The sequence below is a fragment of the Ictidomys tridecemlineatus genome, chromosome 3 (assembly GCF_052094955.1).
Source record: "Ictidomys tridecemlineatus isolate mIctTri1 chromosome 3, mIctTri1.hap1, whole genome shotgun sequence".
NCBI lineage: Eukaryota > Metazoa > Chordata > Mammalia > Rodentia > Sciuridae > Ictidomys > Ictidomys tridecemlineatus.
The window spans coordinates 166,291,614-166,309,173 of record NC_135479.1 but is presented as its reverse complement, the minus strand read 5'-3'; the positions used below and the strand labels follow the sequence as shown (position 1 = coordinate 166,309,173).

Below are 17,560 nucleotides of genomic sequence, written 5' to 3'. Positions count from 1 at the left end.
CGAGAAGGGGAATAGCTGGGTCAAATGGTGGTTCCATTCCCAGCTTTCCAAGGAATCTCCATACTGCTTTCCAAATTGGCTGCACGAATTTGCAGTCCCACCAGCAATGTATGAATGTACATATATATATATATAAAGTGTGTGTGTGTGTGTGTGTGTGTGTGTGTGTGTGTATATATATATATATATAGTACAATGTATGAGTGTACAGAGCTCTTTTGTAAACAAATCAAGAGTCACTTAGCCCTTAAGAGACCTAGATCCTTAGAGTAATAAGTGGTTTCAATAAAAGATGGGGAAACTAAAATAAAATAAAGGACACCAGATTAGAAGCACACAGGTTTGTCAGTGATCTCTGTGGCTTGTGAGATCATTGATGCCGGGGTTTTTTTTTGTTTGTTTGTTTGTTTTGTTCTTTTAAGCATTCTGCCACATACTTCCTAGTAGTTAGTCAGCAATGTCACTAAAATGAGGTTAAATTATGTTCAGTATATTGTGTCTCAGATGGCAGGTATAGTTAACCATTAATCTTTTGAGAACATTTACTCAGTCAATTAAAAAACTAATTCTAGGAACTAATTTAAGCTATTTTAATAATTTCCTTATGTAGATCATTTAATTTTCAACAGTGTTGGGTAAGTCAGGTGATTGAAAAGTGATATAACATACTGGGTGAAAAAGAAATCTTACTGATTTTCATTGTTGTGAGAGTAAACATAGTAAATAATCTGAATTAGTAGTTGAAAATTAGACCAGACTACATCATTGTATTACATAACTTATGCAATCAATTTCTCTCAGATTTTTTTGTTCTTGTTACATTATGTGAAAAAGTTATGAGCAAACATTAAAATCCCCCCTCCCCCTCCCCCCGCCCCCATGCCAGGGATGGAACTCAGGGCCTCATACATGCTAGGCAAGCATTCTACTCCTGAGCTATATTCCCTACTCTAAAATTTAATATTTAACTATGTCAAAGTATAAAAAATGGCTGTGTGGAATGTTATTTTTTCTTAAGTCTGTGATTCATATGATTTCTGACAGGGACTTTGTGGACTTTCATATCTTTTAGTCTATAATATTTGATAAATATATGATATTAAGTTTTAAAAGTCATAGGACTCAAGGATGTTCCATAATTATTTCACATTTTATTTTAGTTTAACAAGTCTATTTTTATGAAGACTTTGATTTTGATTTTCTTGATAATGTTTAAAAATTTCTCTCTAAATAGGATAATCATCATCTCTTTGGTAGTACTTTGTTGGGAATTAAGGATGATGATGCAGATCTGAGTCAGGCTCTTTGTATGGCCATTTCAGTGTCAGAGATCCTTCAAGCAAATCAGCTTCAGGGGGTAAGTAAAAAACCCATTTGACAGCTTACTATGCCTTTTATTTTATTTAATTTATTTATTGGTTCTTTTTAGTTATATATGACAGACTCCATTTTGATATATTTTATCTCATTCTGGTTAGGATCCCATTCTTATGGATGTCTATGAACGATGGAATTTACTTTCACTGTGATGTTTTTATATATGTACACAGGAAAATATGTCACATTCACTCCATTTCCTATCCCTACTCCCTTTCCTCTATTTCCCATTGTCTGAATTACTGAACTATTGTCCTCATCTACTGAACTATTCTTCCTCCTACCCACTCGACTCATCTTTATTTTGGGTTTGTCTCCACATAACAGAGAAAACATTTGACCTTTGCCTTTTTGGGACTGGATTATTTCACTTAGCATGGTAGTCTCCAGACCCATCCATTTACTGGTCATTCTTCTTCTTAGCTGAGTAATATTCATATATATATATATATATATATATATATATATATATATATATATATCACATTTTCTTTATCCATTTGTCTGTTGAAGGGTTCCAAGGTTAGTTCCATAGCCTGGCTATTGTGAATTGAGTTGTTATAAATATTGATGTGGCTGTGTCACTGTAGTATGTTGATTTTAAGTCCTTTGAGTATATACTGAGGAGTGGGGTAACTGGGTCAAAAGGTGGTTCCATTCCAAGTTTTCTGAGTAATTTGCACATTGCTTTCCGTAGTGGTTGCACCAATTTTTCAGTCCCACCAACAATGAACTATGCCTTTTAAATATGAGGAATTGGCATTGAGGCTATTGCTCAGCAATAGGGCATGTGCTTAGTATGCATGAAGTCCCAGGTTCAGTTCACAGCACGAAAAATAAAGAAAGAAAGAAAGAACCCACACTTCCTCCTTGTTCATTGATTACCATAAAATAATTTACAACAGTATGGCTCTTTTAGTATTTCTAATAGTGTGTTGAAGTTTATGTCCAGCTGATAAGTTTTTAAACTGCCAGCTTATCTGCTATTATAATTTTCAGTAATTTTTTTGTCACTCTTGACACCAATTTTTATAAATTGCCTTATCTGTTTTCATATTTCAGCAAAGCAACTGATTGTGGCATTGTATGAGGGTGACTTTAGCACATAACAATTAAATTCTGAGTAGTTACAGAGCTAATTGAATTACATGGTTAAATGCCATAAAGCTAGCAAATGAAAATTTTATGATGATTTGCTGATAATTTTTGTCCGTTATAATCTTAATAAAAGATTAAGATTTTTATATAATCTTAATAAAAATCCAGTGAGCCAGGTGACCAGTGATATTTTTCAGTACATGCTATTAATTACTCATAGTTCCTCAGTCAACCTTGGGCATGTGTATTTGGAAGGTGGGATATGTTTCCAAGGTTCAACAGTGGAGAACAGATACAGGAAGACAGGCCTTTTGCAGAGCTCAGTTGGAGTTCTTATTATAACTGTACTATGGTTTAGAATTTTAAAAATATAAGCATCCCAAATATTTTTCCTGCTTTTTTAATTGTTGCATTATAGTTGCCCATATGGTGGGATTCGTTGTTCATATTTATACATGCACACCATATAACAATATAGTTTGCCCAATATCATTCCCCAGTATTTCTCCTTTCTCTTCCCTCCCTTCCTCTCCTGGTTCCTTTCCTCTAGTCTATGGATGTTCCTTCAGTTTTCATGAGATTCCTCCACCTTTCTTTTTTCTTTTTTTTTTTTTAACCTCTCTAGCTTTCACATATGAGAGAAAACATATGGCCCTTGACCTTGCTTAATATAATGTTCTGAAATCCCATCCATTTTCCTGCTAATAACATAATTTTGGTTTTTAATTTTTTTTAATGACTGAATAAAACTCCATTGTGTATATAGACCATGCTTTCCCTATCTATTCATCCATTGATGTTTCACCTAGGCTGGTTCCATGGTTTGATTGTTAGGAATTGGGCTGCTGTAAACATGGATATGCATCACATATTTTTCTTATTAGAACTAATATTATAAAGGAAGCATGTATTTCAGGTTAAAGAGACACATATAAACTTCAATTTAAACTAATATTGTAGAACCCTCCCACATAATAAAAGATATTTAGTTCTTATGTGAATTGAATTGTTGATAAATTTGTGAACTTATTTGCAAAAATAAGTGTATCTATAATTGTGTTTGTAACTATCTAGTGATAAACATTTCAGAATTGTCAGATTCCAATATAATTACTTTTATAATTCAAACTGACATTCTCTTGGTAAATATTTTAAGACTTTTGAGTCAAGAACAATAAATTCAGTAAATTAAATATATATTTTAACTGTTAAAAAATGAATAGGGTACTTAGGACCTTTAGGTTATTTTTTCATATCTGCAAAAATTGGGTCCTTTAATTCTGTGTGAGATCTGTTTATTTGTTTTAAATGTAAACTTGTTTCATCTTCTTTGTTTGTTAGTGTTATATTGTGGATTATGAGCCTCACGGCAAGTTACAGTATGGCAAATGTTTGTTTTCCTTTTAGGAAGGAGTCCGATTCTTTGTGGTGGATTGCCGTCCTGCTGAACAGTATAATGCTGGGCATTTATCAACTGCTTTCCACTTAGATTCAGATCTGGTTAGTATAAATACTGGTAAATTTTTTGTAAGAGAGAAAGTAACTTTTTTTTTTTTAGTTCATAACTTTATATTTATATTTCAGATTGAGTATGTTTCTTTTTGCTTAAAGAGGGAGTCTCTGCCCTTAGAAGAAATGTTGCTCTCAGACTTACTTTTTACCCAGTATACTATTGTAGCATCATAAAGGGTAAATGAAAACTGTTAACTATGTCTTACTGTTGCTTACCATTGTTATGTCAGTAAATTCTAAACTTACTATGAATTACCTGTAGAGCATTTAGCATAGTGCCTTGCACCTGGTAAGTACTCTGTAAAGATCAGCTCTTATTATAATTGGATAAGACTTATAAAAGCTTTTACCATAAGCCATTTTTTTTTTACCGTAAACACATGTACTTATGTATATAACAGACTCATATTTAGTAAGGTTAGTATTTGGCATATGAAGTACTCAGTTATTAAAATTACTGCCCCAGAGTCATAACAATTGAAAGAGTAAACTAAAAACTAAATCTTGTCAGTGAAGTTTAGTATCATTTGTAGAACTGAGACTGACATAATTTAAGTTGTTCTGGGGTCATTAGAGCCTCAGAGATAATGAAAATAAAGGAGTAGGGAAATAAACCCCGTGCTGAATATGTAGTCCACTCTTCTTTTCACCTTGTCTAGAAAAGTTGATTCTAAGGCTAAAAGGAAGTGTAGAAGGGCCTAGGTGGTGTTGAAAGAAAACTAATGGAAAATGAAGTAGACAAATTCAGAGAGTTTTGGACTAAACCAAAAAGACTATCCTCGCTTGTTTATATCCTTTATGTGAATTCTATACCTTTCTCTTCCTTGATTTCTCTCTTATGCTTATTTTGAAAATTTACTCTATTTATTCATTAATAACTGAATTAAAAGTTTTTCAAAGGATATCCTGAGTTAACCACTATTATCAGCTTGTTTAATCTTCTGGACTTTTAATATGTATTTAACTATTTCATTTTTTGCCGCTTGCTTTTTCTTTTTACCTATTTCTTGGTGATCTTTCCATTTAACTGTATTTGTTTTTATAATTAATATTACTACTATATATTTATTACCTGATATGTATATTTGGGTTATTTTAAGTTTTCTTGTTAAAAAAAATGCTGCAGTTAATATTCTTATGCTTATTCTGTGAACTTGGGCAAATATTTCTATAAAATAGATTCTCAAAAGTAGAATTGTTGTGTTGAGGGATATAGGCATATAAATTTTACTAATGACCATCTAATTACCATTTATTTATTTATTTATTGGAAATGGAACCAAGGTGTGTTTTACCACTGAGCTACATCCCCAGCCCTCTTTACTTTTTATCTTGAGACAGGATGTTGGTCTGTTTTCCTAGGCTGGCCTCAAACTTTTTGCTGCCTTAGCCTCTGGAGTCAGTGGAATTATAGGCATGTGCTACCATTCCTGGTACCTAATTGCCTTTTTAAAAAGCTGACCTACCTGATATTTCACAACTGTAAACTGAAGATTGTTTCATGTCATCAGCATTATTGGAAATTATTAATCGTTTTTTTTTTTTTTTACCAAAATGATGGGTGAAAAACAGTGGTAATTACTAGTGGAGTACCCCTGCATCTTTTAAAAAAGATTCCCTCTTATATGATCTGTCCTTTTTTTTCTATTGGACTTTTATTGTACCTTTTATGTAGTCAATTATAATACTTTAAAAAAAATTTTATAGTTATTGGCATACTTGTTTCCTTGAGGGTAAAATATTTTTCATCCTTGTGTCTCTAGTACTTAAAGTAGTGTTGATAAATAAATGGTTTTTACTATTTCTGATGGTCCTCTAAGAAATAACACAACTTGTTCAGTAAACAAAAAATATAATTGTTTTGATCTATTTTTTGGTCATGGACCCTTCTACTCAATCTTAAACTCTTTTTGTTGTGATACGGAAGCATACTGTAGCTAGTTGTTTGTTATATAAGAAACAACAAATTTTTTTTAGTAGAGTTTTATTTGTGGGGAGTGGGGGGAAGAGAGACACTCTTTCTGTGAACTTTCAGCATTTTGTTCTAATGTATTATAGGCGCATTTACAGACATTTCTCTTATCCCAGGGATTACTTATAATAGCTTTTTCTTTTTACATTGTTTTCATGGTGGATCTTTAAATGTTGATTTTATTTTCCTGCAAAAATACTTCAAGTTTTGTAAATATATGTGAAACACACACTTGCCAAGTTTTTGATTTTTAAAAATTGTCTAGATGCTCCAGAATCCATCCGAGTTTGCACAGTCAGTAAAGTCCTTGCTGGAAGCACAGAAGCAGTCCATTGAGTCCGGCTCCATAGCTGGTGGGGAGCATCTCTGTTTTATGGGTAGTGGCAGGGAGGAAGAAGACATGTATATGAACATGGTCCTGGCACACTTTTTACAGGTATGCTGACATAGATTATTTCATTTTGCTTAGTTATTGCTTCACCTTGAAGAAATTTGCCTAGATAACTTTTAACTATTATATATATGTTCAGATTGTCTGTATTTTTCTTCATAGCTTTTTGGTTTTGTGTCTTGCCAAGAAAGTTTGTCTTCTCTAGATTTTTTCACCTGTTTGTATGGTTTATTTTTATGTTTTAATTCTTGAACCCTCTGGTATTTATTTTGTAAAAGAAATGAGGTAAGAATGAGATATATATATATATATATATATACATATATATATATATATATATATTTACAGATAGCAAACAATTTTGTTAGAAATTTGAAGTACCACCTTATTATTACACCAAATTCTTCTGTGCATCAGGATATATTTCTGGATTATTCTGTTGTATTCTTTATGACTTCTTATGTTTTAATTCTTTTTATTGTAGCCGTATAATTCATTTTTATATCTTCACTTTTCAGTTGAATAAATATGTATATTTATTTATGGCATTTAGCCATCTTCTTCTTCTTTTTTTAAAATATTTTTTTAATTGTAGATGGACACAATACCTTTACCTTGTTTACTTTTATGTGGTGTGAGAGATTGAACCCAGTGCCTCACGCATGCTAGGCAAGCACTCTACCACTGAGTCACAACCCCAGCCCCTCTGTCATTTATTTTTCATAATTAACGACAGTATTTTTTATGTTACATTTTTATTAAGGACAAAATATTTTGAAATCTTACCACTTTCATTACATCCTAAAATACCATTTAATTAAATTTGCTTTGACTCTTGCACTGTTGGGACTATATTATGAATAAAATTACAATCCTGTTAATATCTATAAAGTTGTCCCCTTTTTCCTACCAACCACCAGACCTTATAATAATACACAAGGTAAATGTATATGTCTCCAGGCTAAAGTCCAGAATGTCAAAGAAAAACTAAAGTGTCCATATATTGCATTTGTTAATATTTTATAACTATCTGAAGTTTTGTTTTAATTAAATTGCATTTTGGAATAATTTTATCATTTATCATTACAGAAAAATAAGGAATATGTGAGTATTGCCAGTGGAGGATTTATGGGTAAGGTTTTAATATTAATTTCTTCATCTTCAGTTTTCAGAGAAAATTATAGTGATTGTCAGCAAAGCTGATTTGAAGTTAGTTAATGGGTAGGCTCTTTCTTCAGTCATTCAGTGTTTTCAAAAAAAGACACAGCCAAAAGAACATTTGGATAACAAACAACTGAAATAAGTGAATGTTGGGTGAAGGACTGTTTAGGAAAATGTGTTTAATTAGCTTGTGTTCTAAAATATATATATATATGTATTTATACACACACATGCACATACACACATGTACACATGTGTGTGTAGTGCTGGGAATCAAACTCAGGGCCTCATGCATGGTAGGCAAGCACTGTACCACTGAGCTATGTCCTCAGTTCCTTCAAAATATGTTTTCAATAACATGCATGCCCCTGTGAAGAAGAAGAAGAAGGATTTGATAGGAATGGGAAATGAGCTGGAGGAATGCTTTTCACAGTATGCCCTATATAGTATTTAGGTATTTTATTATCATTTTATTTTTGAATTACTTGAAGGTATTAGCTGGTTTAAAAAGTTTACTGAAGGAATAAAATAAATAAATTGATGTTTTCAAATCTGCAGACTAATATCTGGCAATCTAAGAAAGTAAAATAATTGCCAAATCTCAAAGTCTTTGCAGGCAAATATTTGAGAATTTATGAGTAGGTCAGTAAAATAAGGTTTCAAAAGAGCCTGCCTTATATTTGGAAAAGAGGTATCATAAAAGTATGGAATTATAAATATTGGGCAAATTAATGATAGGATCAAATCAATAAATGTTGAAGGTAATAGAATCTTGGGTTTTAGTTATGAGAATCTTACTAGAAGTAAGTTCTGACCTAAATGGTTTTATGCTATAACTTGGAGTTTTTGGTAAATTAGGATCTGTTTGCTCTTGGGTCTTTGTTGAATTAAAAGATTATGGTTATCCTTCATTTGTGTATAATATGTCAAGATGCATTCTACTGTCATCTACAACTTATTAGAACACATTTAAAAAACAAATACAAAAAAGGATTATGATTGTCTTCTATATATCATGACCTCATAACTACCTTGTGAGGCTTACACCCAGAGGTATCTAGAAAGGGATTAATTAGTAGTGTTGAGCAAGTGTTGACCTTATGCCCAGTGGTATTTATTAAATATCTTGATAACATGATATAGAATTTGGTTATTAGGCAGATAATTCACAAAAGTATTTGGAAAGTATTATTTTATAGTAAGCTCTAGATTTTAGAAACTTTTAAACTTTAATTTTTTTAACTAAAAATAATCTTTCTTTCTATAACTATTCTTCATTATGGAAAAATTGACATCATCTTTTACATAATAAAGCCTTCATAGGTTTTCTGTTAATCCTTTATGTCCTAAAATTGTTGAAGAGGTATCTGTTAGTACATGAGAGATTAGTTTCCAAAGAGGAAAACAAAAACCATACAAAAAAAAATTATTATCACCCTTAGGGACAGTTAAAAGTTATTTTTGTACAGGGAGCTTTAAAAAGGAGGAGTTGGAGGTTTGCTCTAGTCCAACGTTCTTTATTTCTTTATGGAAGTACCAAAAAGAAATACTTATGATTATGTCCTTTAATATTTTTTAACTCAGCTCTGATATGTTTGTTATACTTACCTGGTAATGAATCTTTCCAGAAGGGTTTCATAGATCAGGTTTTGTTGTGTTTTGTTTTTCTTGTTTAAGCACTGCAGCAGCACCTGGCAGACATTAATGTGGATGGGCCGGAAAATGGATATGGCCATTGGATTGCTAGTACCTCAGGGTCAAGGAGCAGTATCAATTCTTCTGTTGATGTAAGTGTGTGTGTGGAATATGTCATCAGACTTTTAATAATTTGCAGTAAAGTTCATTAACTGCTAAAAACCCCTGCCATAACAGAAATGATGTAAAAATATCTAAATAGAAATAATGAGGAGTTGGGGCTGGGGATGTGGCTCAAGTGGTAGCGTGCTCGCCTAGCATGTGTGAGGCACTGGGTTCGATTCTCAGCACCACATTAAAAAAAAAAAAAGATGTTTGTCCACCTAGAACTAAAAAATAAATAATAAATAAATAATATGGAACCATATTTTTGTAAGGTTAGTGAAATGATGGATTAAGCCTGCACAACTAACCTAGCTAGAACTGTTAAGTGAGCTGGTTCCAGAAATCTTTTAGCTTGGTCCAGCAGTATATTAGGGCTCTTATTTATATTTTCTGAACATACTATGTCTGTACCCTCCCCACCACAAATTCTATGATTAGGATTTTAGTCTAAATTCATGTGTAATATTGGACAAGCCAAAGGAAGATAGGAAATAATTGCCAATCCTGTTGTATTTGATATTTAGTTATGGAGATATATATTACTGCAGGAGTTCTGCTGTAGTAAATGTATTTTTCTCTTCTAATTTGGAAATATTTGGGTAGTGTTTTGTGCTTTTTTAATATCTCACATCATTTGAATTAGATGTCAATAAATCATGTTCTTAACAAATAAGAGTCACCTATCATTTACTTTTTAAAACAGAAATGGAAAAGTGTAGTACAGGATTGTGATTACTAATTTGGACTTAAAGTCCTGCTGTACTGGGGTTCAGTTTTCAAATCTATAACTTAACCTTCTTTATGATCTCCAGCAAGATCTTCCAGCTATATTTTTTCCACCTGTGCAATAAAGTTGATAATAACAGAACCTTCTTTATAAGGATGACTTAAAAATGATTTGGGGATTAAATGAAAAAATACATATATAGTATCTTGACCAAACTTTTAATAGTAAATATATTGAAGTTTATCTGTAACCATACAAATCAAAGCAAACTTACTGTCATCTTCAGCAGATAAGGCTTTTGTAAGAATTTTGTTTTTACCTTGATTCTCTAGGTATGTGAGAGGTCTTTGTATGAAAAATTAAATAGTATTCTATGGTATGGATATATTAATAATCAGTTGGTATCCTGTTGCTGAATACTTTGCTTTTTAATCTTTTTCTAATACAAACATTAATAGTTAATTTTTATAGTGATATGTTTGCATATGCCATGATTATTTAGTCATAAAAGTGAAATAATTTGATCAAAATCCTTAGAATTCTGCTTTACTATCAAATGACCCTCAAAAAAAAACCCCACATTATTCTAATTTATATTCCCATCCATTCCTTTGGATAGGATTTCTCTTGAAGCTTTTGTCTTCAGATTTGAAAACACTGATTGTGAGGCTACTGTAGAAACTACCCTGAAGTTGTATTCTATTCAAAAGTACCAAATAATTCCAGTTAGTTTAATTAGTTTTAATTTAGGGTATGAAGTTAGAAACATGATCTTTTGTGTAGTTAATGATTTAATTATCTTAAAAATAGAAGTAAAATATGTTCACTATAGCATCATATGTAATTAAGAAAAGTGTAAAGAAAACAAAATCACCTGTAATTGCCAAGGATAATCACCTTTCATATTTTGAAATAATTCCATCAATTTGTTTACTATATGTATATTTACCTATTTTTATATGTGTATTTTATTTTATTTTATTTTTTTAAGAATTTTAATATTTATTTTTTAGTTTTTGGTGCTGAGGATCGAACCCGGGCCGCACGCATGCCAGGCAAGCGCGCTACCGCTTGAGCCACATCCCCAGCCCTATATGTGTATTTTAGTATTCTATTTTTAAAGTAGTGATCACAGTTTATATCGTTTTGTTTTCTTTTCATTGAATATATAAACATTTTCTAGTGTTTTAAAATGTTTTAAAATAGCTGAGGTTGTGGCTCAGTTGTAGAGTGCTTGCCTAGCATGCATGAGGCTGGGTTTGATCCCTGGCACCACATAAAAATACAAAAATAAAATAAAAGGTATTCTGTTCATCTACAACTAAAAATATTTTTTAAAAAGTGTTAAAATGATCATAAAACAATACCTAAATCTTTTGGCACTTTCTAATTATTTCTTCTCTATAAAATCTAAAGAGGAATTAATGGACAAAAGATAAAATCACTTAAATGTTTGACACCCATTACCATATTGCCCTCTAGGATATATGTGAATATTCCATGAAATGATATAAGAATTATACTTACTCTTATTTACATTTAAGAATATCAGAATAACCTTTCTTTCAAAATTAAAAGCCTAAATGAGAATGCTTTAAAAAGCAAAACTATACAAGGAATAAATATTTAAATATTTAGTAACATGAATACTAGTTTGATTATAATTTTCTTATTTTGTAGACTAGTCTGAATTAAAGATTAGTAACTTTATTTCTTATTGAGTAAAAGAGGTAATTGCAGACTCCAAGCACTTATATATTGCCATTATATCCTAATTTTCCTTCATTATTTACATTTTAAAAAATAGTTTTACCTAGTAAATTAGTTTGTTGGTGTCACCATAACAAAATAGCACACACTAGGTAGTTTAAACCACAACAATTTATTTTGTTGTAGTTTGGGAGGCTGATTGAGGTGTTGGCAGTTTTGATTTATTCCAAGTCCCCTATATTCACATATAATCACATTCTAACGTGTGCTGGGACTTAGGACTTCAACATATAAATTGGTTTTGATATAATTGAGTCCATAATGTGTGGCTAACCTTTAGCAGTAATATGTCTGCTGATTGTTTGGAGAACAGTTAATTTCTCTATGTTCTTGTTCTTCAGGGTGAATCTTCTAATGGCTCAAATGATAGAGGAATGAAATCACTAGTAAATAAAATGACTGTGGCTTTGAAGACAAAATCAGTTAATGTCAGGGAAAAAGTTATCAGTTTTATTGAGAATACATCAACTCCTGTGGACCGGTGAGTTTGTTAAATAATGTGAATTTATGAGTAAAACTAAAGAGATATGCCTTACAGTGAGTTAATGTTAGTTGAATTGAAAGTCTCTAGAAAAGAGTCAAAAAGTATATTTTTTGTCAGATTATTTCATAATGTTCACTATAATTACAGGAGTATACTTTATTGCTATAAAATTTTGGCTATAAAGATTCCTCTCTCCTTTTTCACTGCAGAGAATAAGATGCAAATAATGAGTCTGCCCCTTTTGCTATTCATTAAAAAGCTAAGCATCCCTGTATGTATTATACTTAAATTGTAGCCACTTCCCACTGATCAAATGATGGGACACCATCTCTGAAATGCAGTAATCTATAGCAGGAACTTCTTCCTTTGTTCCAGGAATTTAAAACCTAGACAATTTGGTCATACTAAATACAACAGAATCCTACTTTCTTAAGTTTAATTTTGTTCACAAATATAAGCTAACTCCATTTTTCCGGTGAATTACTGATTGGGAACATGACAAACAATTGCCAAGCAAGTTTTAGGATGTTTGTTAAACTATTTCTCATTATTAATATCTGTGAGTTTTTATTTTTCCATGTGTTAGTCTAATTGATCATTCCTTATTCCTATACTAAAGCTAACCTTCTAACACAGAATTTGTTTCTAGGCAAGCATGATTGTGGAAATGTATTATAATATTTAATTTCATTCTTGTGTCTCGTAATATCCTAGGAAAGTTGAAATATTTGATTTTAAGAACTGAATGTCAGGAATTTATTTTTGTCCCTTTATTAAGTATAGTACTTATGCATACAAAAGTATACTTATTCCCTTTTTGTAAATAGCAAAGACAAATAATACATTTTTTTGTAATCTAAAAATTGTTCCTTATCTAATAACTGATAATTGTTAAAACATTTTATCAGTCCTGACAGATATTTGCTTAATAAAGTTTTATCTGCTCTGTAAAGCCTCTTTTGGTGCTTTTGAATTATAGTACTATTATTACTACTTTTAATAGCATGAACATTTAAAATTTAATTTTAAAATGCTTGTTGTATAGACTAGTGATAATCATAAGTTGTCTTTGTTAAAGTATCACTTGAAACTGACTTCATTTTTCTTTGTGCTTGGGATGATTGAAGTATTTTTTTAATAATATACACCTCTGGCTTAGAAAAATTGATTAATTATATTTTTGTTTTAAAGCTATTGCATTTTTTTTTTATAATCATTTTGTTCTGTCCTCTGCCTTGATTTGCTGTAGAATGTCTTTCAATCTTCCTTGGCCAGAAAGATCATGTACAGAGCGGTAAGCCAATGAGTAGAGCAGCTTTACTGAACCTTTGTTTTCCTTTAGCATGCCTCATGCCATCTGTAAGCCTTGTGCTGTCTTGGCTAAAATTTCATGCAGCTACCTGAAAAGCTACTTTTCTCATTCTGCTTGTAAGAGTGTGTCATGCTGATGAAACTCTTTTTTTTTGTAGTAGTTGTTTTTTGTTTTTTGCTTGCATGTTTCTCTCTTTCATTCCTCAGATGAAAATAGAACTCATTCAAATCCAAGGACTTAATAAACACTGCAGTTTTTATTCTGAGGTAGAGGAAAGTGAACCAAACAAAAAGATATATGTAGTTAAGAATTAGCAGGGTATTAGATTTGGAGATGATTTACTCATTTCTTTCACCCTAACAGAAAACTTTATAGCACTAAAAATGGAACTTTTTTTTTAAACAAAAAGTCCAACCATTGTCATTTCATTAATTTTTAGCCAGTCTTACATAAGAAATATCTTAGTAATTTATAGCATTATTGTTCATAAAAACCTAATTGTGTTATAGATTAGTAGTGAGTGACATTTTTTAGGATAGTTTATTTATACTTGCTTTCTGGTTCAAGCATTATAAGCATGATCTTTGTTACTTTTTGTTTATGCTTTTATATCAGGAGAATAACCTATGATTTAATCTTATAGAATTTTATCATTTAGATGACACTCAAGCTTTTTTAGAAAAAGCTCTTACATTTTTCTTTGCCTTTTAATAGAAAGCTAAATTTCAAAGATCTTTGAACTATTTTTCATTTTTTCTCTTTCTGTGTTCATCAACTTTCCATTACTATAACAAAATACCTAAGATAATCAACTTAAAAAAGATAAAAAGTTTATTTTAGCTCACAATTTGGAAGGTTTCCCATTGCTTTTAGGCCTATAGTAAGGCTAAAAGCACATAACAAAACAGAATTGTTTACCGCATGGTTTGGATGAAAGAGATAAAGAGGAAGGAGTGTGCCAGTATGGTGGCTCATGCATGTAATCCCAGTGTGACTGAGACAGGAGGATCAAAAGTTCAGAGAGAGCCTCAGCAATTTAGTGAGGCCCTACACAATTTAGCAAGACCCTGTCTCAAAATAAAAAATTTAAAAAGGGCTGGGGATGTGGCTCGGTGGTTAAGTGACCCTGGGTTTAAAACCCCCATACCAAAAAAAAAAAAAAAAAAGAGAGAGAAGTGAGGTCCCACATCCTTTTAAAGGGTATATCTTAAATGATCAAAGACTTCCTAGTCAGTCCCATCTCTTAAAAGTTTCCGACACTGTACAATAGCACCGAGTTAGTTACTAAGTGTTGCCACGTGAGCCTTTGGAAGGATATTCCAGATCCAAACTAAAGTACTTGAATGAACAGTTTAATAATTTATGAGATAATTTTACAATCGATATGTTTTAACATAAAATCAAATGATTTTATAACTTTTAATTCAGTCAAACCTTGAGATTACATACTGTTTTCAACCTAATTTATAATTCCCAAAAACTATCTGTTACACTATAAACTATCACTAATTTTTTTATTCCTCTAGAATTTTCTTCTTTCTGTTTTGGTAAAGACTTAGGCCAATTTCAACAAAATTAGGTTATAGTAAGATGTTTATTGATGATATGTGTAAATTACTTAAATATAAATTTGATTTCTATCTTCTGGGAAAACTGAATTCTAAACTAAGTAAAGACATGTGACTTGATTCCCTCCCCCCCACACACATTGGACTATCTCTTAAAAACAGAAGATGCTGAATGTCTTCATATATGGTAAAGAAGAAAAATGCTAGAGTCTTGCTTTATATTGGATAATCATAACTGAACCCTATCCTGCAAATAATTCAATGTTTTCTTTCCAAGAAACATGTAGCATTTTGTTGAAATATTTTAACTTTACCTTTTGGTTTATTTGGGTTTACCTGGAAAGAAGTAATCAGGTGTTGATTTTTATTTTAAAAAGAGAGGTCACTCTTCCTGTAAACAAGTTTGAGTGTATATGTTCTTTATACTTCTGCCATTTGAAAAAGAAAGGAAGATTAATTTTTGTGATTTATATTTATGCAATAGAAGTAGAATCTTAGTTTTAATTGAAATAATATAGCAGTAATAAAAAATGGGAAGAAAAACTCTTGGACATGTGGGAGAAGTTTTGAGTTGGGCATGGTTAGCACATGCCTATAATTACAGAAACTTGGGAGACTGAGGCAGGAGAATGGCAAGTTCAAGGACAGCCTCAGCAACTTAGACCCTGTCTTAAAATAAAAAAGGTTAGGGATATACATCAATGGTAAAATAGTAAAAGGCCCCTGAGTTTAATCCCCAGTACAAAAACAACAACAACAAAAAGAGTGTCTTGAGCATTACTTTTGGAGTTTGATTATTTCGTACCATAACCTGTTTTGCCTAATAAACGTGTATCCCAACAACCCTGAAGGGTAGATATCATTATTATCATTTTACAGATGAGGAAGCAGAAGTACAAAGAAGTTATAGTTTCCTAAAGCTGAACAAGTCTAAACATTGGTTTTAATATTAAAATTCAAATTGTTTAAAATTTAATTTTTGCAGATTTAAGAGCATTCAGTCTGTCAAGTCCTTATCCCCCTTTTGTCAGCATAATTTCTTTATCTTCTTTCAGTTTCCTTAACATAGCTATCCTAAAGCTCTGTGTGGTATGTGGGAGGCAAAGAATATTTACGTTTTGCTCAAATATTCACATGATTTTGGTGAAAATTTTGACAATTTCTTAAATGATGATTTTCCGTTTTAAAAATTTTTCAATACAGGCATGTCAGCAGCAGTGACAGAGTGGGCAAGCCTTACCGTGGTGTAAAGCCTGTTTTCAGCATTGGGGATGAAGAAGAATACGACACAGGTATAGTAATACACTTTTGTACAGACTACTTTCCTCAGTCACCAGGAGTCACTAACGGGGTCATCCTGGGACTAATGACATTTGCTTTATAAAACAGTGACATTCTGTGGAGTTGGAGAGTCTGTGGATTTCTGTTGAGAGTTTGGTTTCAGATAAATGTTCCTAGGAGAAATCCAAGCAGAAATGTTGAAGTAGGCTTTTGACTGTAGAAATCTTCAGCTGAGGAGAGTTCTGATGACCTTGTGGAGTTATCAGTATAGGTGCTATGTTTGCATGTAAATCCCTTTGATCACCCACTAGAAGACTGAGTTGTGGGACTAGATTTTTTTGCCTTTTGAAATTGAAAGATAATATCCTAAAGTGCCACAAGATGGGGATATTGTACAGGAAAAGTTATTTTCCTTGTAAGTATCTTTATATTTTTAAAAATAATTTATTACTTTAGTTTATGATTCTATGACCCAGATTATCCAGATTAATTAATAATAATTAATTTGTGTATTGAGTTAGGAAAAATACCAGCATATAAATGTATAAAATGAAAAAAGACTTATATATCTCATCTTGCCTTTTCTACTTTGTAGTATATGTTGCATATTTCCATTTCAGCCTGTATATCTTCTCATTTTGTATTATATATCATAATTTATTTAAACAGTCTTCTGATTTACACTGGTGATTTTCTTTCTTTCTTTTTTTTCTATTTCAAATGGCCACAGATATTTTTATACATAAATCTAGATGACCTTTTGAAAGTATAAGTGTAAATTTTTAGTAGTAAGATTACTAGATTAAAACTTACCACATATGACCTTTTAAGAGTTATTAATAAAATCACCCTGTGGAAAACTTGCATTGGGGAAAACATACTATTTCTAATTATTTCATTTTCTAGCCCCCTCCCCCTTTCTGTTGGCATCTCCTGTTATCTCTGTCTGAATAGTCTGCTTCTCCCTGAATATGTAAACTCCTCCATTAACAAAACGGAGAGATAAATGGATGAATAAATTGTGGTATATTTACATTTATCACATATAACTCACATATATTTATACTATGAGAAATTGGATAGTAACTAAAATGAGAAAACAAGAGC

The 17,560-nt window shown here is 31.5% G+C and overlaps 1 protein-coding gene across 4 annotated transcripts in view; it reads left to right on the top strand.

Annotated features, from left to right (window-relative positions):
* The window catches only part of Tbc1d23 (TBC1 domain family member 23), a 59,811-nt gene that overhangs the window by 34,296 nt on the left and 7,955 nt on the right, over nt 1-17,560 (top strand). For 3 of the 4 annotated variants that reach the window (XM_078044374.1, XM_040270477.2, XM_040270478.2), the window contains 8 exons: nt 1,235-1,357; nt 3,883-3,975; nt 6,225-6,395; nt 7,440-7,482; nt 9,189-9,298; nt 12,150-12,289; nt 13,542-13,586; nt 16,376-16,464. In XM_078044374.1, the coding sequence (XP_077900500.1) occupies nt 1,235-1,357; nt 3,883-3,975; nt 6,225-6,395; nt 7,440-7,482; nt 9,189-9,298; nt 12,150-12,289; nt 13,542-13,586; nt 16,376-16,464 (814 nt within the window). The remainder of the gene's footprint in view (nt 1-1,234; nt 1,358-3,882; nt 3,976-6,224; nt 6,396-7,439; nt 7,483-9,188; nt 9,299-12,149; nt 12,290-13,541; nt 13,587-16,375; nt 16,465-17,560) is intronic. The other variant, XM_078044375.1, reaches the window with a different exon arrangement.